The sequence below is a fragment of the Phasianus colchicus genome, chromosome 28 (genome assembly GCF_987193195.1).
Source record: "Phasianus colchicus chromosome 28, bPhaCol1.hap1.1, whole genome shotgun sequence".
Classification (NCBI taxonomy): domain Eukaryota; kingdom Metazoa; phylum Chordata; class Aves; order Galliformes; family Phasianidae; genus Phasianus; species Phasianus colchicus.
In genome coordinates this window covers 5,398,107-5,420,656 of record NC_143463.1, presented here as the reverse complement: position 1 = coordinate 5,420,656, position 22,550 = coordinate 5,398,107, and the positions used below count along the sequence as shown (strand labels likewise).

The 22,550-nt window shown below is 44.9% G+C and overlaps 2 protein-coding genes and 1 long non-coding RNA gene across 6 annotated transcripts in view; all 3 read left to right on the top strand.

The window, feature by feature from the left end:
* The first annotated feature begins 469 nt into the window (after positions 1-469).
* Positions 470-5,096, top strand: LOC149914744 (uncharacterized). The gene is made up of 3 exons (XR_016460316.1): positions 470-770; positions 981-1,008; positions 5,000-5,096. It is a non-coding gene; the product is annotated as an uncharacterized LOC149914744 (long non-coding RNA).
* Positions 5,097-5,816: 720 nt separating this feature from the next.
* UHRF1 (ubiquitin like with PHD and ring finger domains 1) lies at positions 5,817-19,181 on the top strand. Of its 2 annotated transcripts, XM_031603952.2 has the most exons (17): positions 5,817-5,947; positions 6,823-6,985; positions 8,856-9,119; positions 9,820-9,983; positions 10,374-10,589; positions 11,397-11,503; positions 11,666-11,852; positions 12,903-13,026; positions 13,107-13,214; positions 14,013-14,117; positions 14,896-15,002; positions 15,538-15,700; positions 15,810-15,947; positions 16,296-16,401; positions 16,528-16,685; positions 17,018-17,116; positions 17,723-19,181. In XM_031603952.2, exons 1-17 carry the CDS (start codon positions 5,826-5,828, stop codon positions 17,867-17,869), a joined length of 2,478 nt encoding a protein of 825 aa, XP_031459812.2. In that variant the 5' UTR covers positions 5,817-5,825; the 3' UTR covers positions 17,870-19,181. The 2 variants fall into 2 exon arrangements, with proteins under 2 accessions (XP_031459812.2, XP_031459813.1); XM_031603953.2 differs by lacking the exons at positions 5,817-5,947; positions 6,823-6,985 and adding an exon at positions 7,275-8,390.
* A 2,808-nt stretch (positions 19,182-21,989) lies between these two features.
* The window catches only part of KDM4B (lysine demethylase 4B), a 79,830-nt gene continuing 79,269 nt past the window's right edge, over positions 21,990-22,550 (top strand). The window contains exon 1 of one of the 3 annotated variants that reach the window (XM_090126188.1): positions 21,990-22,267. The gene's annotated coding sequence lies outside the window, so the exon portion shown is untranslated. The remainder of the gene's footprint in view (positions 22,268-22,550) is intronic. The other 2 variants (XM_090126189.1, XM_090126187.1) reach the window with 2 other exon arrangements.

Here is a 22,550-nt window from a genome sequence, read left to right as displayed (position 1 = left end):
TGGAAGTGCTGCCACGGGGCCCACCCAGTGCTTGGCCCTTGGCCTGCAGGTGCTGCTCTGTGATGGAGATCACAGAATGTTAGGGATTGGAAGGCACCTTGAAACATCATCTAGTCCAATCTCCTGCTGGAGCAGGAGATCACAGAATCACAGAACTGTAGGGGCTGGAAGGGACCTCTAGAGATCATCAAGTCCAACGCCCCGGCAAAGCTGGCCCCCTACAGCAGGCTACACATGTAGAGATGGGTGATGTACTCGTGCCAAGCATGCTGTCCAGACGGAGACTGAGAGCTATTTCTGCAAACCTTCCAACAAAGAACTGCTGCAGAGTTGTCTGTGCTGTTGGGGATTCACGTCTGGGCTTTGCACACCACCCACAGTGTACAATCATGAGTCGTAGCTCACATTCAGCTACAGTTTGGAAACAGGAGCTCAGCCCATTTCTCAGGTCAGGACTCAGTCCCTGCCAGCAGGCAGCTCATGCTTGGCTTTTGCCAAAGCTGTGTTAGCAGCCAGCAATGTGGTTGGCAAGTGCTTGGGTTGGGCAGCTCAGCATGCTTTGCTGGCACTAGGCATTGTCCAGAAGTCTCAAAGGAGTAAGGCAGACGGTCTGTGGTTCAGCCATGGTGTTTCCTTTGCAGATCTCCCCTGCAGCATGAGTGCTGGAACTGCCGAAGACGGCAGGCACTCTTCCCCCCAGCCTGCGCCTGGGCACAGCAAATACATGATGAGGAAAGGTGCTGCTTCTCCAGTTTGCTGTGATTTTCAAGGTAGAAGTTGTCTTTCATTTTTATACTTGCAGAGTGCCCAGCAATACAGGACTCTGAGCCTGGCTAGAAGAGATACAGGCTCTCTAATAAATACAATAAATAATGAATGTTTTAGTTAGTGTTTTGTTTTTCTGTTTGTGTTGTTTCATGTTCAGATCTCAAAAGCTAGTTTGAAACTATTAATTAAGCTTCCTGTTGTCTGTTTTCCAGATCTGAGGGAGAGGAAACTGAGGCACAGGTAAGAATTATCTGAAGTCTTCTAAAGCTATTCAGCTGATTGAGTCACTTTGTTTTTGGCCTGTGCATGCAGGGTCTCATTTCTGTGTTGCCTATGGTAAGCCATGAAGGAGATGGGGAGCATCAGTGTGTTTTGAAAGCATGTTATTAAGCTAACAAAAACGTTGACAATTATCACTTTGCAGTTTTGAGGTTAAAAGGAATTCCCCTCCCGAGTCAGACTTATCACCATCTTGTTGCCTGAAGAATTCTGGAGATCTCAATATGGTGGCTTTTATATGTTGTGATGTGCACAGGGAAAGATTCTTGTCTGTCCTTGAAGATCTGAGGAAACATTTTTCTTTCAGGAACCCAGGAATCAAGAAGTTAGTCCTGTGTTTTTGTAAATGTTTGGGCTATATATGGAGGTGGGCATTGTGTTCAAGTAAGCTGGTCTAGGGGTGTGAAGGGCCTGACCAGACTAGGTCTGGTGATGATGGTGAAAGTCCCATAAGGCAGCCTAAATTGCATTGTTTAAATGGGTAAAACAGCACTTGCAATCTGCACGATACATCTTCATGTGACTTGTAGCACAGAGGAATGTGTGTAGAAGTGAGAATTCCCATGTTCCTTTGTAAGTGGCAGGTGATTTGCATGAATTAACACCAGAAATTATAATTAGTGAGACAATGTTTGATATCTAAAGTGTAACTTAGGTGACCCAGGACAAAAATACTAATGCTTGGAGTTCCTGCTCAGTGATAGACCTGCCAGTACAGTTAGAACTTGGAAATTTTGGAGATTGTAATTTAAAAGCAAAGGTTTGCGTGCTCATTTCTGTGATTCTTGTTACTGTATATACACCATATAACTAAAACAAAGATAAAATCAGTTCAGAAGTTTGGTGGGTGTGGGAAGGGTGTAGGAGGAAGCAGAGAAACGTGCTTGGTAAGAGAGAGTCATGCTGGCTGGAGCAAACAAACCCTGTGGCACTGGACAGAGTTATTCTGCAGCCTCTGTGCATGTGCTACAACATCAAGACATAGTGGAAGTGTGGAGGATTTGAAGGATCAGGCCATTACGATGCTTTCCCTGTGTTAGTCCCCATTCCTCTCCCTTCTCTGAGGTGTGTCGTGCTTCAGCATCATCTCTCTGGGGACCAGAAGATATGCATGACACCCCGTCTGCCAGTGCACATTTGCTGCAGCAGAAACAGTCTTGTTCATCTTCACTAATGGCCTTTATTCCATTAGTAATGTGCCAAGATGCTGTGGTCACCTTCCCCATGATAGACTCAGGCACGAGAAGAGATGATTCATGGGTGAGGCAATTGTGTTGCTTTGATTTCTGTTCCTTGTTTAAGTCAAGCAAAGCCCTCAGGCTTCTATCAAACTCCTTGACAAGCTCTGCTCTGCTTAGCTCAGGTGTCCCTCTTTTCAGAGCTGCAGCACAGAGTTGTTTGGAGCCCACTGAAGGGACAAGTCAGCCTGTGGTCTTTGCCATTTGTTTTCTTTGCAAGGTCAACAGGATGGTGTGCTGATAGCCCTATGTACCTCCACTGCCTGGTACCTCTGCTCTCATATTCCTGTCTTCATATCCTCCACCACTTCCCTTTGATGGGAGTAGGTCCTTTGGGTAGCAGTGCAAAAATAGTTTCAGCTGGTAATGTCAACTCAAAGCACTTAACCCTTCATGCTCCAACTTCCTGTCAGCTGCAACAGTAGTTGTTGCTCCTCACAGCAGCCTTGTCCAAAACCACTGTGTGAATAAACATTGGATGTCCCTGTGCTAGTCCTGCAGTTCTGGCTGTTTGGATCTAGAGCAGAGTGATGGAGGCAGGGCTGTGGCAAGAGACTCCTTGCTGGATCTTGTCTTATTCTACCCAGCTGTTAGTATTACTCATTGGCCTTTGATGATCTCTAAAGGCAAAGTGCCATGGCCTTCTGAAAACAATTTGCTAGTGAAGTATCAAAAGCTTTAGCCTAACTTTTACCTCCCAAACCTGTTCTCCGTAAACCTTCAAAGCATTTTCCTTGTCCAAGGCATGCTGCAGCTCTCTACTGCCAGTTCTGTTTTCTGCAAGCTATGAAACATGCTGTTACCATGAAGCTTTTAAGCTCTTAGAGTGTTTAGATCTCTTGTTGTGAGTTTCTTGTAGTTTTCTAGGATGAGACGCCCTGCTATTTCTCCCCAAATTCCTTATGTCTTCAGATACTAAACAGAAAGTGCTGTTAAAGGCACTGTATGGCATAGATTATGGATCATAATAACTATGATGGGTCGGTTGTCCTGCCCACAAGGGCAAATCTTGGAGCTGGTATAACCAGCTATCAATTCTTCTTTATCCAACACTTTAAAAATCATGTTTATCAGCTGGTATTCCTTGTGTGCATGCCTGGACTTTAATTTCTCCTAAAACATTCTGCCAAAACTTCACATTGAATGAAGTCACCAAGGCATAGGAGGCTGTTAAAATTTTGTCTTGCTAGCTGCCTCTATTCAACAGTGCTTTAAATTTTTACAAACTGGGCTGGATATCCCTGCTGGCAGAGGAGTCAAGATTAGTTTCCTTGCAGCAGGAAACTAAAACTCATCAGCTTCTTAGATAACTTCAGCACAAGAAAACATGCTCTTTTTTTTTCTTTCTTTCTTCTTCTTTTTTTTTTCCTGACAGAAATCTGAAGCTTCCAGGGCTTTATCTCACATCAGATTCTCTGTGAGTTACTCTAGCAGTGTACTTGTTTTAATAAAGGACAGGACCTTAAAATGAAAGCATACATAACTTCTAATGAAATCAGTGTTCTACTACTAGAATGATGCAGAATTGAGCCTTACTTTGAGTGATTTGTTGACAACTGAATAACATGTAGAATGCAGCACAGTTTTTGCAGTATGAGGATTCACTGAATGAGTAGAAGTGTTTTTAGAAATGGGGCTTCTTGTTTCCCAACTCTGATTCAATCTCTAGAGGTGCTACTGCTCATATACAGCAACTGGCCTGAGCCTTGAACAACTGTGTCTTAAAGTAAGACAGTGCTCCCTGTACTGTGATGGCAGCTGTCAAGGGTAAAAGGACATTCATCTGTGGCCCGCCTGGATGCATGTAAGAGAGTCCTTACGTGGACATGACATGGGACCCTAATGGGGAATGTGGTAAAGGCAAATGCAAAGTAGCAAGGTGCTATCAGAAAGATACCATCTGAGCATCAGAAAATTAACATGAATAGCTAACTGTTCAAATATATATTCCTTGTGCATCAAGTTCATGTGACACAGTAGTGAAGGAAAGGGTCAGGTCTGGATCTTAAAGTGTCTTTTTTGAACTTCTTCCACTTTTATAGAGGTGTAAGGAATGCTGAAAAAATTCTGAAAGAGGGTATTAAGTGTATGTTGTTAAACTGCCTGGAAGTTGTGAGAGATCTGTGTTCTCCTCTCTTCTAAAAATGGGGTGTGAGTGACAACACATGGATCCAGGTATGCTATTAAGCAATATGACTTGAGACTTAAACCCAGAAGGCCCAAACATGAGATACTTTAGATGTGCAACATGTACTTATAAGGGTGAAAACTGATCTCCCAACGCACAACCTTTCTTCCTGCTCCCTGCCACCTCTGAAATATCTGATAACCCCTTCAGATTGTGGAGTTTGCTGATGCAGTGGGTCAAGGTTAAGACTCCAGTTCATCTCCAGGGGGGAAAATGACTTTCTTGCAAGGCAAAGCCTTCAGATCTGGGAGGAAATGAAGCCTGACTGCTGCAGGTCGTAGGTCACATCCAAGGCTTTTATGCACTGATACATGCCTAACCTCTGGTACTAACCGAATCTAGGCCAGTGCCTTTCAACCTGTGATCTGCGGCTTAGCTGTGGGATCCCCAGCAGATCCTAAGGATGAGAGCAGGGGAGTAAGGGAGGGACTCACTACAGCAGTCTGCAAATCGGGGGTGTTGGGTGCTCCATCCCACAGATTTTGTTTTTTAATATGCACATGAGAGATTGGCTCTGTGTCTGCAGGTGCGGAGGGCATAGCAAGGGAAGTTCTGCTTTGCATTGAGCTCCAGAACACCTCATGCTCCCTTTGTCTGGAAGGATCAGATAGCGGCTCTGCCAGGCCCAGGCAGATTGAGGAGCTCCTGAAGCTGCTTCTGTTGGAGCCACCCGCCTGTAGCGACCACGCTCCCAGCCGAGCACCTCTTCCCCGCCTTATCCAATTTTTGTCCTTTTCTATTTCTTTCCAAGCTGCCTCATTTTCTCAGAAACCTCTTGGTAATCCCCAGCGTACGGTTTGCTCCACCTGACACCCAGACTCAGCAAACTTAATCCTTTTTTGCTTCCTTCCTTGTTGGAGGATGATTCCCCAGAGCAGCCCCACTCACGGCACCCACATTTCTGAAGGGCTCCACGCTGCAGCACTGCTGCCCACCCCGGGGGCTCTGCCGCTCAGAGCTGAGGGGCTTGGAACTGCAGGTCCCTGGAAGCCTCTCCCCACCACGATGGTCCCTCAAGCTGCCCGGAAGTGTGTGCTACATGGTGGGCACTGGGTGGTGATGGCGTGGCTTGGAGTTATGGCGGCTAGAGGGGAATGAAGAGGTGAGACTTCGGCTTTGTGGACCTGTCAGCGGGACGGTCGTGCTCCCAGTTTTACATTACGGGATAGTCAATGCTGCCTGCGCCCTGGGATGCTGCGGGGCTGTCTGCTGCGCGGCTCTCCCGACTCCGCGCTCTCCGGCTCTTCGCCCCAGGCAGTACCGCTTTCCCGCCCGCACCCCCCTGCGGCTCCGCGCTCCCGGGAGGCAATGGCGGCCCCACCCCTCCCGCTCGTTCCCGCCAGCGGCGACCAATGGGCGGGCGCCCGTCGCGCACGGGGCTTTTCCGCGCCAAACTCCAAAGCCCGGGGAGAGAGCGGGCGGCGGCCGCGGGACTCAGCGCGGTAGCGGCCTTCAGCACCGCGGAGCTACGCTGGTGAGTCCCGCTGGCCCAGGCCTGCCAATAGGGCTGCGGCCGCACTGGGAGGGGGATGGCGGCGGCGGCGGAAATTCACCCTCGCACTATGCCCGTTGCGAGCAGTGGCTCCGCGTTGGTGACAGCTGCCGGGAACTCGCAGCGCCCGTCACCGCGGGGCACGGTGCTGGGGAGCAACTCTGCTCCCGGGTGTCGTGCGTAGCGCGGAGCTCTGGCTGCGGCCCCTGCCTTCGCCACGGGGCTGTGCGGCGAGGGAGGCGGGGGAAGCGGGGGCAGCGGGGAGGGCGGACGACCGTTGTCGGCTCTCAGGGCTGCCAGCAGCCACGGGTTGGGGCGGTGGGGGCCGCTGAGCGCTCCGTTATTTTTTTTTTTTTCCGGGGGAGGAACGGCAGCGGCGCCCCCCGAGGGCGGTCGTGGGAAGAACGTCACCGCTGCTGCCCGCGGGGAGCGCCGCCGTCCTGGCAGTAGGGCCGCGGTGGCCGCTTTAAGGACTTATTCCTCCCTCCCCCCCGTGCCCCAGCCCCGTGCTGGTATTTGCATAGTCTCGCGATGTCTGGGGGGAGGCCTCCGCGAGAGCTGAGAGAGTGTTTCAATTGTGGCGCGAGATACAGTTGGCGCGCGGCGCCCGCCCGCAAGGCGTAGTGAGGCCCGAGCGCGAGCTGGGCCGTTAGGCGCGGCGGGGGAGGGGGCGGGCCTAAGGCACCGGCAGCCAATCCAAGCCGGAACCGGCCGGGCCGGCGGCCAATGGCGCGGGGGCAGCGGGAGGGCGGGCCGGCCGGGGCCGGGCTGGCGGCGGGCTGAGCGCAGCCTCAGCGGTCGGGGGCTGCCGTGCCGGGCTCCGGTGCCGTCCTGTGACGCCGCGCTGCTCCCGTGAGGGCCGGCGCCATGTGGATCCAGGTGCGCACCATGGACGGGAGGGAGACCCACCGCGTGGACTCGCTCTCCAAGCTCACCAAGGTGGAGGGGCTTCGCCTGCGGATCCATGAGGTATTCGGCATCGAGCCCCACCGGCAGCGCCTCTTCTACCGCGGCAAACAGGTACGGGGCGCGGGGCGGTCGCGGGGCCCTCTCGGCGCGGGGGGCGGTGGGGCTGTGCCGCCCTGGGGGCGGTGACACGGTGACACCGCGCGGCCCCGCGCAGCGATCTCCGCCCCCGCGGTACGGGCGGGCGCGACGTCCGAGGGGATGGAGCCGGGGCGGCCCCGGGCTTTGTGTGCCCCCCCACCTCTCTCGTTCCCTCCGTCCAATTTCCTCCGTGAGGAACCCAGGGTGTCGGCGGTCGCGGGGGCGGGAGCCCCTGGCCGCGCCAGGGGGGCTCCCGTGGGGCTGCCGGACACTGACAGCCGCGGTGCTGCTCGGCGATGCACGCCGAAGCGACACCAAGCGCTTGGAGCAGGCGCGGTCTGCCGCTTCAGTAAGTTTGCTGTGCACTCCTGCACTCTCCGTTCTGCGCGCGCGTTTGGGCTTTTTGTCAGTTCGTTGCAGACAGAACCGTTTACACTGTGTGATCCAACCTTCTTCAATCTTCCTTCTCCGCTGCGCCCATCAGCGCTTTGTCTGGCTTTGGAATCGTTAGAAATGGTTACGTTTGAAGAAGTCAGGAGAACGCTCGTTAGATTAAAAAAGTGCACCCATTGCTGGAGGTGTGCACACAGCTGCTGCCACCTCCACCAGGAACACTTTGAACAATGTGGTTTGGCACCACGGTGTGGTTCTCTGCTGTTCTGTGCCCTGCACCTGCTGCCACATGGCTGTGAGCGCAGCGCCGCGCTGTTGCCGTGCTGTTGCTCTTTATAAGAAGCGGCGCGCTTTTGGTTCGTTCTTGTGCATCGCAATGAGTCTTTGTCTCTCAACCAGATCCAGCCCAGAGCACTTCCTGCACGCTCCGATTTCCAGGGATTGTCCTGTAACCATTCAGTGCCATAAATCAGAATTGAGTTATCATAGTGATTCCTGTAAAGTGTGAATTTTTGTGGCTTTGCTCTGTTTCCCGCTGATAGAGAACAAAGCTCTTGAATTGCAGCTTCTGGTGGTTTAGGCTGGAGGGGTTGATCATTTCCTGTATAATTTCTTAGTCAGACCTTAACTATGCGGCGAAGCTTTTGTCTCAGCTTCTGACTGTGCCATGGCTTCAAGTGCAGTGTTCTGATGGCAATGAGAGCCCTACCTGCCCTCTGAGCCCCTCTTTTTCTAGGAGCGAGATACTTATTTACCTCCATACAATGCCACACTTGCAAGACAATCCTTAAAATTGTGGAGGGTGTGAAACTAAGACATGCCCTGCTATGCTAAAAAGGGGATGGACAGTTCCAAGTTGAAGTGAATCCTTGACTGTGCTTCCAATGGAAAAGCAGCTTGTCTGGAAGAAAGAATGTTCCTTGGTCTTAGTGCTGCATTTCAGAGCGAGTTTCTAGCAATAATCTGGAGCATGCACAATCAGAATGTAAGAACTGTTTTGCATTAATATTTGTATGGTGGGATGTGTCTGAATTAAGGAACTTATCAGAGTTCCTAAGTAATGTGGAATAATCTTTAAGTTTTGATAGGAAGTAGTGAATCTGTGATTCTTTTAAGTTCTTCTCAGAGTTGCATTTCTAAGGAGTGTAGCAGTAACTTTTCCAGATCTCATAGAACACAGCAGTTTAATGTGGGTAAAAGTCCACTGCAGTGTGGAAACTTTGTTTTTTGGTCTGTGGAGCCAGTTGAAGAAAAAGGAATGTTTTAAAATAGAATAACAATGTGTAACTATTGTGCAGCTGAAGAACTGCCAGGTCCCCAGTTGTTAGTGGTCTTTGAGAAACGTGGTTGGTTTTGAGGCATGGAGTCAGTTGCAGCACGATGGATGGTTCTGAATTGGAAAATCTCCATTGAATTCAATAACCAGATGATTTTGATGCTTTCCCTGCAGATGGAGGATGGTCACTCCCTTTTTGATTACAGCGTTGGACTGAATGATATTGTTCAGCTCTTGGTTAGACAAAGCCCAGCAGTGCTTCCTGCTGTGAGTAAGGAGAAGGATTCAGAGCTCTCTGACACAGACTCTGGCTGTGGCTCAGGTCAAAGTGAATCCGACAAAAGCTCTCACAATGGAGAAAGTGTCATGGACCTGGAGGGACAGCCCAGCACGGCAGCACAGTCTGACTGGGCTGACCCAGGATTTGGCCTCTATAAGGTGAGTCAGTGAAGAACGGGCGTTGCTTAGAGCTGTGCTTTGGGAGGGAAAGGGTTTTTCTGTAGTTGAGAACTGTGGAAAATCTTTCATGATACAAATGTGTTTTTTTTTTTTATTTTTTGAACTTTGCAACAGCAAACAAAAAAAAAATACCAATCAACCCACAAACTAATTAAATGTGACATGTTCTGGGTTAAAATAATTATTTTTCATTTTCCCCTTTTAGTTAGAATTACAATATGTGTTTAAAAAAAAAAAAAGAAAAAGAAACACATTACAAGTGCTTGCATTTGTCAAGGCTGAAGCTTCCTGAATGAACAAAAAGAAATTCTCAACCGGCTGTTCAGAATCATTTTACTTGTTTCAATGTTTTTTATTACAGATCTAGTGTTCTCTTTGTCAGATTATAAACAAGATGATTCTGAAAGCCTGTTGTAGGTTAATTAATCGTTTATACTAGATAACAAGGCTATTTATACACATGCTGGTATATAATGGATTTTTAGCCTGACAGGATCAATCGAAGGAGACCATAGGGGGATGCATATTGGAAACAGGAAAGTAAAGGAGATGTTAAAGTTGATTGTTTAAATATCTTGACAGTAGTTAGCTAGAGATGGTTAAATTTTCAAGTAGACTGGAAAATAAATGCGTACTTTGAAAATGCATTTTGGTGAGCTGTATACTTTGCTTTATGTAGATCAATGACTTGGTTGATGCTCGTGATATGAATATGGGAGCATGGTTTGAAGCCCAGGTTGTAAATGTAACCAGAAGAAAAGCTGCAAATGAGAGTTGTGCAGTTGCTGATCAGCAGACAACCGTTCCTGAAGAAGATGTAATATATCATGTGAAATATGAAGAGTGAGTTTTGTTGATTTCTTGGCTAATAAATTCATTTGGATTGTGATGTCAGCAGGGAATTTGATTGTAGAGATCCCTGAGGTAAAACAGAACTGGGCTAACACAGTAATTGTATGACTTAACCACATTAACCATAAGACAAAACGCATGGACTAGAATAATGTTTTTAGAGATATGAAATGCTATTACCCAAGTTTTGAATGGGTTGCAGTACTAATTAAGTTAGGCTGCTGTTTTTAGCTGTGACTGTGGGAGATTTTATTCTTCCCAGTATGCTATGTGGCATCAGTTCTTAAATCAACTCGTCTAGATAAAATATACTGTGAATAAATTGTGATGACGAATCTCACTTTTCTTCCCTGACCTTCCATGTCTACCTTCTGCCTCAAGTTATCCAGAGAATGGAGTTGTGGAACTGAGTTCGAATGATGTACGGTCTCGTGCACGGACTATCTTGAAATGGCATCAGCTAGAAGTAGGACAGGTGGTGATGGTCAACTACAATCCTGATGAACCAACAGAGAGAGGTTTTTGGTATGATGCTGAGATCCTGCAGAAAAGGGAAACAAAATTGATCAAGGAGATAAATGCGAAGATACTACTTGGGTAAGTAATTCAGAGTAGAAATGCGGGATAAAAGGAACTCTCTAGCTCTACTTAAGCTTTCATGAGGTCTGAGTGACTGCAAAAAAAACAATGCAAACAAATCCTGAAAACAAACAAACATAAAAAACAGCAACAGAAGTGCTGAGGAGAGATGGAAAACTGAACTGTCTTTTGGAGTGATTGAGTTAAACTGAAGGAATTGAGCGCTGCAGGGAATCACAGGACATACTGATCTGTGGATTCACATACTGCTGGGAGAAAAAGCCCCATATTTGCTAGGAGGTGAAGAATTTTCTGTTTACTGCATTAACTGTAGTGGTTTAACAAAAACTTCAGGGTAATGTTTTGGGTTACATATGAAAATTTAGCATAAGCCTTCACTTCATAAGGATGATAATCTTCAATTCTTTTCTAATGTATACGTACGAAGGACTCTCAACTTATGCTTCATATGATAAAATTAGATTTTCAGAGGGTTGCCAGAACATTCTTTCTTCCTCTCACCATAGTTATTTTGACTTTATAAAGGAGTAGGGGATTTAGTCTGGTTGTTATCAACAAAAAATATTTCAATGAATTTGAACTCTACGAGTACCTAAATTTTCAGTGAAGGAGCACACTTCAATTACATTGAAGGTGTTCCATGGTGATGCTGTCATACTATTGTTGTAGATCACATGATGCTACAATGGGTTTCTTGAGATACAGGATTAATATCAGATCAGTCTATATTACCAATGCATGTGCAGCTGTGAATTCATGCTGTATAATACTTTCTGATCTTTGACTTTTATCAACTTCTTGTAGGGAGGCTGGTGATTCTTTGAATGACTGCAGAATTACATTTGTGGATGACATTTATAAAATTGAAGAACCAGGCAGTGTTTGTCCAATTAGTGCCAGACCATTGAAACGTGAGTATTGCATTTTTCTTGCATGTACTGTTGTCTTATCTTGTGATGTTCTCTTAATAACATTTGAGCATCAGAATTCTAAAACACTTGCAGCTGTGATTCCTCTGACCATTCGTAATGTATCTTTGCACTTCCTGGAGTGTTGTTTCTTTTTACTAACAGGACAAAGTGGACCCGTGTGTAAAGCTTGTAAGGACAACCCAAACAAAACCTGCAGGATCTGTGCTTGCCATATCTGTGGGGGTAAACAAGATCCTGATAAACAGCTCATGTGTGATGAGTGTGATATGGCTTTCCATATCTACTGCCTCAACCCTCCCCTTAGTAGTATACCAGATGACGAGGACTGGTAAGTTCTAATAATGCTGTGTGGTATCATTGTTGCCATCTACACTGAGTAGTGAGTAAGGACTAGGGCTTCCTGTTAGTTGGCAAGTGACTGTGTGAGGTGAAGAGGTGTACTACCGTTATGGTTGTTCTGAATGTGTTAGGCTTTTTATTTTGTTTTTGTTAGGAAACTTCATAGCTTCTCTTGAAAATCAGTTCAGTGAGAGTTTTTTTTTTTTCTTTCTTTCTTTCTTTCTTTCTTTTTTTTTTTCTTTTTTTCTTTCTTTCTTTCTTTCTTTTTTTTTTCAGGACAGTAAGCCAGTGGCTTTCAAACTTTTTTTCTCTAGCTTTGGGACATACGACATACGTTTCCTCAAAGAAAAATGGAAATAACTCACAAAGTAATGCTTTTTATTTATTTCCATGGAAACTATAACAACTACTAAAAGCACAGCAACACTACTTGATAGAGCAAGTTCTAGGCCCAAAAAACTGTTTCACAACACAGTCACTACCATTAGCTGTGCATTTTGTTTGTTCAGCAAGCACTGATGATTATCAATGGATGTAGTTCTTTCTGCACAGAGAAATTCAGTTCAAACCCTTTTCTTCATTTGCATTTCCATGTCAGACACCATTTTGTCACGCTGCTCCTCTGCTGCCATCTGTCGCATGACAACAAAATGTAATGAGATATTGGTGGGAAGGTTCCACCTCTACTGCCATCCCACTGACATCCACCTCTTAAGTTGTGGGCCAACGTAAAATAAGATAGGAGGCGTTACTTTGGAGCAGCCCTCATATGAGAAAATATATGGTTTTATTTCATGTATAATATGCTGAAATGGGATGCAATAATTTTTATGACACAGATGATTTCTTGACACGTGCAGTGGTTTAGAAGATGGTGCAAGGCCACTAGCTAACACGGATCCAATTTGTGTATGGGGAGTTGCTTCAGTGTCCTGTCTGTGCTCATATAGGGAAATTGTAACATAACTCTATTTTTGAGAATCTTCTCTTGAAATTTAACCTTTGTTGCTTGTTAATTTTCTTTGGTTTATGACTTCAGGTATTGCCCTGAATGTCGAAATGATGCAAGTGAGGTGGTTCTGGCAGGAGAGAAATTAAAAGAAAGTAAAAAGAAACAAAAGATGGCATCTGCTAATTCATCATCACGGAGAGACTGGGGCAAGGTCAGGTTTTATTTTTGAAGAATAGTGTTGGTGTGTGTTTCCTTGTAATTCTTGGCTAACTGGTCTCCCTTTTGAAATAGGGTATGGCATGTGTTGGTCGCACGAAGGAATGTACTATTGTACCCTCTAACCACTATGGACCAATTCCTGGTATTCCAGTTGGCACCATGTGGAAGTTCAGAGTTCAGGTATGAAGCAAAATCCTGGTCTCTTCCACTGTAAAGAAAAATAGGAATGATCTAGCTCTTACATGTAAAACCTGAAATGGTTTATATTAAAAGTGTATGTCCCCAGATATGTAAATGCAGAAAGGAAAGAATTCTGGCTTTATATTGAGTGTTCTACAGCTAATGTTGCATTGTCCAGGCCTTTCAGGTGTGGGTCTTTTTTGATGACTTAAAATCCAAACCAAATGTATGTACCTCCAGATTTTTGACCTGGAGGTGCGTAGTATCTCCCCCTTCTTCTGATGTTAAGTTTCTCTTAAGAATCTGGATATATTAACCAGCTTTATTGTCCTCTTATAAAGGGTAGAAAGAAAGCCATGAGCTACTCAGACTTTGTTTTTCAAGTAGGATGTGAATGCTGCCATTGCAAATCTTCAAAGACTATTACCCTTATGTTGTAGTACCTACATTACTGTAAAATTCCTGGAGTTTTCAATAAGCAATCTAGGTTGGAAAAATCAATGTATCTAAATTCACATAACGAAAAGTATCCTTGTGCTTAATTCACTGGAATACTCCATTGCTTCATTTTTGAAAACATTTTTCTTTCTTTTATCTGGACATTTTGGGAGGGTGGTGGTGAAGACAGTTTTTCTCTGGAATATATGCAAAGCACACGTGAAGTAATACTGCTGTTTTAGTTCCAAGACAAATAAATTGATCGTGTTGCTTGTGGTTTGTTGATAGCAGTTGCCTACCAAACTTACGGATTGTGGTGGTTTTTTTTTTTTTAAACTTAATTTAATTTTCCTCCTCCAGGTGAGCGAATCTGGTGTTCACAGGCCGCATGTGGCTGGGATACACGGCAGAAGTAATGATGGTGCTTATTCCTTAGTTCTGGCAGGAGGCTATGAAGATGATATAGTAAGTGAATCTTTATTATTTATGTCTGAGAATAAAACTAATTTGCAGCTATGGCCATAATTACATCCTATGTTCTCTCTCAGATGTTTCTCCATCCTCATGATAGTTATTTAGAATAAAATAGGTGAAGGAAGGCTCCAATCCAGGAAGATCACCAGAATTAAGTTTAACATCCATATGTCAGCTTTAAATCCAAGAGTTCTTAGCTGCATTTTCTGGGTCTCATCAGACTCTCTGTATGTGCAAGATCGAGAACAAAACCAGGGACAGAAGTGCTACTGCTGAATATATCTGTTTGTTCAGCTAGCCAAATGTAATCCTTATCAGGCTTTCCCAGCCTGTAATGCTCATTCTTACAGTTCATCAGTGTAGTACTATCTCTGATTCCTTCCCCCTGAATGCCCCTCTGAACCTCTCACAAAACACCTATGAATGCAGAATGTATCTAATTTGCTGTTTTGAGTCTTAATTCATGTAGCAGTGTAAGTACCAATACACAAGTTAAATGATCTTTTATCTAGAACACGCCATGTGCTTCCTCACAGGTTCTGTGCAAGTGGTGTGCTACTCCCTTGGCAGAGGCCTCTTTGCACTTTTCAGATGTGTGATGAGACAGCAGTTGCAACCCTGAAGAGGAAGCCACACTTAAATGGAGGAATTATCTTTCCTTTTTTTTTTTCCCCAGAATGCAATGTTATAGCTACTTGATGAAAAGACTTTTCCTTCTTGTATTGAATTACTCTTGTGAATATGTTGAAACAATCCATATACGTTTCAGGATCACGGGAATTCCTTCACATATACAGGGAGTGGAGGTCGTGATCTTTCTGGAAACAAACGTACAGCAGAACAGTCTTGTGATCAAAAACTCACCAATATGAACAGGTTGGCAACATTTGCATTCAATTTCTAACCAAGAAGCTGGCAATCTGTCAACTTGAGTGTTTATACTATTTGTAATCAAAAGAAACTGGTTAAGTGCAAAAACTACTTTTGTAGGCTGCGGATCAGCTGTGCAGTGGAAATGTTTTTTAGAGTATACTAGATGGACTAGATGATCTTGCAGGTCATTTCCAACCTTGTGATTCTATGATTCTATAAATGAAATACAATTAAAAATGATAGTCGTCTCACATTCAATATTGGCTCAAACATAAGAACAGAGCAGTAAAATAGCATAAACGTTTTTTTGGTAAGCGAAGCTAAGGTTCAGCACAGTGACAGTACACTGCTACTCTTTGTAGTAATGGTACCTGACTGTATCCATGCAGTGTTGAGTAAAACAGTGTAGTTGAACTCTGTAGTTCAACTATGTAGTAGTTGGATTACATGCAAGTTCTGCTTTGCTTTATCCTCCCTTTTTGATTCTCAAGAGTTCTGTCTGGTGAATACGCTAACTTGAATGGACTTTCTCTTACAGAGCTTTGGCTCTAAACTGCAGTGCTCCCATCAATGACAAAAATGGAGCTGAAGCTAAGGACTGGAGAGCTGGAAAGCCAGTCCGAGTGGTGAGGAATGTAAAAGGAGGTAAACACAGCAAATATGCTCCTGTAGAAGGGAACAGATATGATGGCATATATAAGGTAAGTAAGATTTGAATCTACTGATTTAAGAAAAAATAATTTGCTTACGGCAAGTAAGTTTTTATAATGTCTGGTGGACTTGAATGTGGCTTTTTTTTTTTTTTTTAAGGTAGTGAAATACTGGCCTGAGACAGGAAAATCTGGATTTCTAGTGTGGCGTTACTTGCTTAGGAGAGATGATGAAGAACCTGCTCCTTGGACCAAAGAAGGAAAGGACAGGATGAAGAAGCTTGGCCTAACAATGCAGGTATGCGTCTGGAACATCACTGTGGTTCCCTTGGAGAATGGATAGCAGGACTTTTTCTATTATACATTGAAGATAATCTGCTTTGCATTGTGTAAGAATCTAAGGGGATAGAAGGGGGGGATAGAAGTGCTTTCAGTCCTGTGGGTTGTTTTCCTTCTTACATCAGGAGGTTAAATGGACAAAACTAATTTTCTTTTACTGAATTTTTTGCAGCCTAGCGCTTTGGAAGAACAGTGATCCATTATTATGAGAGTTGCTCCAGGAATTATCTTTCCAACCTGTTATAGTCTGTAAGTCTATGAATTGGCATATTTACACTGGATGCTTTTTGGTTTTGTTTTCCTACAGTATCCTGAGGGATATTTGGAAGCCGTTGCAAACAAAGATAAAGAAAATAATGGAGATGATGAGTTTGATACTCCAGGGAAAGGAAAGAGGAAAAGAAAATCAGCAGGTTTGTGAAGTAGGCAAGTGGATATAGAAAGCCTTGTAGATCTTTGTGCATTTTACTTAATCTTTTTTGTTTGATTTGTGTTTTTTTTTTTGTTTGTTTGTTTCAAGTCATTCTGTTTTCTTTCAGGAGCGGAAGAAAAAGTCCTTAACTCTCCTTCAGGGACTCCGAAGAAAACAAAAGTTGAGCCGTACAAATTGACATCTCAGCAAAAATCTCTTATAAGAAATGATGAAGCCAATGAAAAACTGTGGAATGAAGTACTAGATGCTCTCAAAGATGGACCGGTAAATCATGCCTGTCATTCCTGAAATAAAGTGACAATTAACTTATCCCTAGATATAAACTTCATGGCTGTGCAAGGAAGTAGCTTCAGATTGTTAGTATTTTTTTTTCATTGTGGGCATCCACGGTATAACTTTAAAGCACTGGTTCTTACTGGTATTTAAGACCAGTAGGAAGAATAGGAACTTGCTAATTTAATTTTTTTTTTTTGTGTGTGTTGAGCTTTGTAGGAAAAATATTTATGTTTAAAGTAATTCTCTGAATTTCTTTTTTTTTTTTTTTTCTGCTTGTATCTTTCATAATATAATAAATAGTTCAAATGTTTTCTTTACAGAAATTTCTAAATAAAGTTGAAGAGGCTTTCTTGTGTATTTGCTGTCAAGAGGTTGTGTTTCGGCCAGTCACAACCGTATGCCAACATAATGTGTGCAAGGTGAGCACTTGGTGCAACTCTTCTGTTAAGTAGTTGAGCCAACAAACCTTGAACTGACTCGTTTAGTGGTGAGATTTTGTTTTGACTCAATCTTTTAGCAGGATTCAGGTATAAATGTGAAAACTCTGATTTGATAATAGTTCTTTGGTAAGAAAAGTTGATGCTTTAAGGAAAACTGCACTACTGTATTGCTACTATCAGATTATTTTAAAAGAGGGTAATGAGAGCTTATCTGTGGATTGAGTAATACTGCTAAGTGACACTGGACTCAACAGTGTTACAAAGCATATGGGTTGTTAGTCTGTTTCTCCTTTGATGTGAACTGTCCTTATGGAAGCTACTTAGTCTTTAACATTTCTACCATGTGCTTAAACACTGTGTCCATGATGAATGTGCTCTGAAGAACATGGAGTATTGGCTGCAGTGAAGGAAGCTTTCTTTCCTATGACCAGCCTGGCAGCACTTTGGGGTTTTCTCAGATCTTGTCAAGTACCTAGGTGGACTAGGATGTAGAAGGAATCTCACTTTTCAGTAGGGGCTGTGTAGAATAAGCTGAACTGCAAGTCTTTCTATTCTTAACCAGCTTCTTTATTCATCCTTCACCAGGATTGTTTGGATAGGTCCTTCAAAGCTGATGTGTACAGTTGTCCAGCCTGCCGCTATGACCTTGGCAAAAACTATACCATGCAAGTGAATGAAACACTGCAGACCATTCTAACTCAGCTCTTTCCTGGATATGGCAACGGACGGTGATTCCATAAAGCACTTCTAATTTTCTTTTGCTCAAACTTATTAATGGATTTTAGATGGGCTTAATTTAAGAAAAGAAAAAAAAAAGTAGTTGGTGTTCTCCCAGACCCTTAAAAAAAAAAAAAAAAAAAAACCAACAAAAAACCCACCAACTAAACTTTCCATATGTCCATGGTTTTTGTTTTTGTTCTAAATGCTGAACTTTGTACAGTTATTTGCCCCTCAAAACTGCCATCCATCAGCACAGTTCATTATATATTTTTTTTTAATGGGGATTTACAAAGTGCTTCTGGTAAGGCTGCTGACAATTGTGAAAGTTTTTCTGCTTTTTTCTGTCCCTTCTCCCCACCTCTTTGTTTTTGTTTTATTCAAAAAAATGGCTTCGTTGCTAGAACAATCTTCAGCATTTGGGCATAAAGGTAGATTTGCGCATCACTTTGGCAGCGTTTTGGTATGTAAGATAGTTCCTGGCTTATGACTTCTGTTTTTCTAACACAAGTGGGTATTTGTTATTTTTTTCAATAACTGTTTTTATACATTTGACAAACTTATCTAAGCCATTTTCTGCTAATTTTCTATGTCCAAACAAACAAACTGCTGGCTTATAGTCAAGTAGTTAGAGCAATATGAAGTACTACCTCAGTTGGACTTCTTATTAGGGAACCATTTGTTCAGCCAGGTGCTGTCTTCTGTCCTGAAATGCCATTATGGAATATACTAAAGCCATTCTTAAGTGCCTTTTTTCTTTTTTTTGGAAATACTGGGCCCAGAATCACCATATATATATTATTTTTTTTTTCATAAGCACTGAATTGTTTAAATCTGCCAACCGGATTTTGTTCTTTGAGTAAAATATAACACTGTAGCTGTATATGATTAGCATGGATTTGCAAACTTTCAGGTTTCCTCCTAATGCTAGGTGTGTGATGGTAACGTGAATTTATATATATATATTATTTTTTTTCCCACTGCATTTCTACCTAGAAATGGAGAATACTTAATTTTGACTTTTGGAAACATTTTGGTTATTGTATATGACACCAAGGGGCTTGCTTTTGTGAATGGATTGTCTTTTTCTAACATAACCAAAGTTTGCAGTTTAATACCTCAACGAGACAGAGATGTTTTTAATCACATTTTACTGCAGACAGACTGGAACAAACGTGCCTGGTTTTGTTTTTCTTAACTCTTACTCTTTTAAAATTATAATGTTAATATGTTAGGGGAAAATGTTTTATAGGCTTTTTGCTGAATTTGTTAATTTTTGTACAATGTGCAAGTTGAAGTTCTCAAAATAAATATCTTTTCAGAGGAAGGTGTTGGCTGTTCTCCTTTAACTCTCTGAAGCAGGTTTCCAGACATAATTGCTTGTTCAGAACTTTTGTACACATCTTTCATTACTCTAAGCCTATTTTAATTTTTAAATTTTTATACCTATTATTTTTCACTAGAGAGAAGTAATGGAAAAACTACTTTGAAATACTTTGAGTACAAGAATATCATAGTTGGCACTAGAGAAAAGTATATTCAATTAAAATACAAAAAACAAGATTGTCAGCATCTCTTCAACTTTCAGAAGGTCAACTTTCGTTAGATTTCCACGCTACTAAAATCCAAATATAAAAGACAGTTTTTTTTCCTACTCAAATGCAGCTAAAATAAATGGAAAAAAATATAGGCATTTAAGATGTTGCATAATTTCACAGTTTTGGTTTTCAAACGTTGTTTAGTTGCCATCTTTGTTTATTTTAAAGTTAGTGTTAACACTTAAGCATTTCAGTTTCAGGTCTTTAGTTTCTACTGAGAACTTTATTCTATTTTTTAGTCTATGTTGTGTTGAGAAGAATTGGTGGGTGGGAAAAATTCAGGAAATATGTATGTTTAAGTGGAATCTGTTGCAATTGACTCCCTTAGAATATTGTTTCTTATAATTTGGATTCTAAAAAACAATTGTTCTTCCATATAAGTTTCAATTGTACTGTTCTGAGTTTTTGTTTATTTAACGTCAATTAGGATAACTTTACTGCAAATTAAATGCTTTGTTACTTAGGCTTGCAGATCTCAAAACAGAGCTCCACTAGCAAAATTACTGTGCTAGAAGATGAGATAATGTGTGGCTGTAGATGAGATTTGCTTTGGTTGTTTTTTTTTTTAAGTGTTAGTAGAATGTTGCTTCATTTCCTGTACAAACTTGTGTATATTGGGGCTCTGAAATCCTAGAGTAAAAATCTAGTATGTGATTTGGTAAAGTAACTGTTTTACAGATAAAGAACCAGGATGCAAGAAAAGCAGTTGAAAGAACAGCGTAAGGATCTTTTATTCTGTGAATTCCCATCCATTCCCAGTAAGTGGTCTGCATGGCTTAATTGAGCATGAATTAAAAAATGCCTGATACTTCATCCTGGTAGGTCTGTGATGCTGTAACTGCTGCTGTTTGGGGAAGAGTTCTGTGTGATGGTGACTGCGGGAGGCGATCAGTGCTGGGTAGGCTGTAGGCACTCGTCCCAACCTGTAGCATCTCTGCAGGAGATGGGCAAAAGTGCAGTTTGGATGGACTCCTTCCAGTGGCTAAACTTCACTGTGTGGCACTGGTGGATGATTGGGGAAGTGGAAGTGTTGGTAAAGCACAAAGGTGTAAGGCATAAACTAACTGGGAAGAAGTACAGTGCAAGTAGTTATAGTTAAGTGCTTTCTGAAAGTCTAGCTTATGTGGGATGGGGAACCTAAAACCTGTTATGGGCTCCTGCTGAGGGGCTGATCTCACTGCATCCTTTCCCTTACCCACGTTTGAGTCCTCTGAGGTTCTGTCTTTCAGCTTAGGTGAGAGGCATAGAGCATAGCCGCGGCTGTTTCCAAGCACCTCTTTTGTGGCCCCACAGGTGTCCGCAGGTGAGTGCCCAGAGCCTTTTATGGCAACGTGGCTACCTTGAAATGCAGTGTATGCTATTTTTAACACCTCTGCTACAGCAGTATTGCTACTGACGATTTCCTCTGATGGGCGCTCTAGGGAGGAGCTTGAAAGGAGATTGCACAAGGGCCTGAGCTGTACCTCACGGTGCGACCACGCCGAGGGTACCGCGCTCGGGTCAGAAGACCCCTCACCGCCCGGTTCGGGCCTGAGGCAGCGCGGCACGCCGAGGGGGAGGCGGCCCCTCCCCGTCCTCCATTGGCGCAGGGCGACCGCAGCGCCCCCCCCTCCCTGCGCGCTGCTGTGCGGCTCCTCACGTACTCGCCGCCACTCGCCCCCGCCGGAGCGCAGGCCAGCGACGTACCGACCGGCAGCCCACTCCGCCTATTGACGGCCGCCGTAGTCCTCTTTCGCCCAATAGCAGCTGAGGGTGGGACACTGTCTTCCCGTTGTCGCTTCCTATTGGCGGGAAGCCGCTGAGCGACGGGGAAGCCACGGGCTGATCAGCCTGCTGGCGGGCGGGCCGTCCGTCGGAGCTCTCCTCCAATCGCTGCTCGTGCTCCCCTTGTTATTCGCTGCCCGGCAACTCCACGGGCCGTAGGCGCCGTCGTTCACCGGCGCCTCGCCCAATCGGAGCGAAGGTGGCGCCGGCTTCATCCAATGCGCGTGGCGAGGAGGCGGGCGGCAGGTGCTGGCCCAGAGCAAAGCGCTCTTTTGCCGCCCCCCTTCCGCTCTGCCCGTCGCCGGGCCGCTCGGGCGCTGCGCTGACGGCAGCTGGGGGCCGCCGCCTCCGAGGGGACCGCCCGCGGCTCAGGTACCGCCGCCCGCCGCGCGGGGCCTTCCTCTGCGGCCGCCGCCTTCAGCTCCGCCCCCGGGCCCGCGGCGCTCGGAACCCCCCGCGCCTCAGCGCTGCCCCTCGGGGCGCCGCGCTCCGGCCCTCGGCCCTTCCCTCCGTTCCCGGTCCCTTCCCCGCGCGCGGCCCCTCCCCTGCTCGTCGCGGGCCCAGCTCTGCCTTTCGCTTCCGGACGGCGGCATGCCGCGCCTCCTCGTCGTCGTCGTCGTCCTCCTCCTCCTCCTCCTCTCGGCCCGGCCCCGCGGGATGCGGCCATGGGCCTGGCCCACGCCTCCCGGCCCGCTGCTTTGTCCCCGCGGGGCTCAGGCCGCAGCCCGGCCCGGCGCTGCCGATGGCCGCGCGCTGCGATGGCGGGGCGGTGCGTGCGGGGCCCGGCGGGCAGCGGAGAGCTGCGGCGCGACGCCGCGTGTTTTATTTTTATCTTTTCAGTAATTCATTTAACTTCTAGAGACTGTCAAATTCTAGGGCCGAAAGCAGGCTTTCCTCCCCTCTCGGTATCAATACGCCCGTGTTCATGCGCGGCCGGCATCGCTGCGCTCGGTTCCTCCTCCCTCTCGCGCAGCGGCACGAAGCAGCGCGATGGGCCGCTCTGCTGCTGTCACACTGCTGACCTCCCTCGGCCCTTGGCTGCATGGCTGCCGTATGTTTAATTTTCTCTTTAAGAAATAGGTGGAACGTGGGTAAGGTTCTGTTCTTTTGTGATGTACGAAGTGAAAGGTGAAGCCGATCAGGAAATTATCGGAAGGTGGCACTGAGGCTTTCCTTCTGCACTGCCTTTGGTTCTGTAAGATGGGACGGGCGGCTGTGTTGGAGCTGGATATGTTGTAGCAAAACTCCTTTAATCTAATTTGTTTTGCAGGGTTAAAGCCCCGCTCAGGTCTAGTTTTATGTATGCTCTCTAACTTTTATACTTTTTAAGAAAG

Coding starts and splice junctions, on each gene's coding strand:
- UHRF1 (XM_031603952.2), top strand. CDS start 5,826: ATGGGCGGGCGCCCGTCGCGCACGGGGCTTTTCCGCGCCAAACTCCAA. Junction 9,120..9,819: donor CAGGATTTGGCCTCTATAAG/GTGAGTCAGTGA, acceptor TGCTTTATGTAG/ATCAATGACTTGGTTGATGC. Junction 13,215..14,012: donor TGTGGAAGTTCAGAGTTCAG/GTATGAAGCAAA, acceptor TTCCTCCTCCAG/GTGAGCGAATCTGGTGTTCA.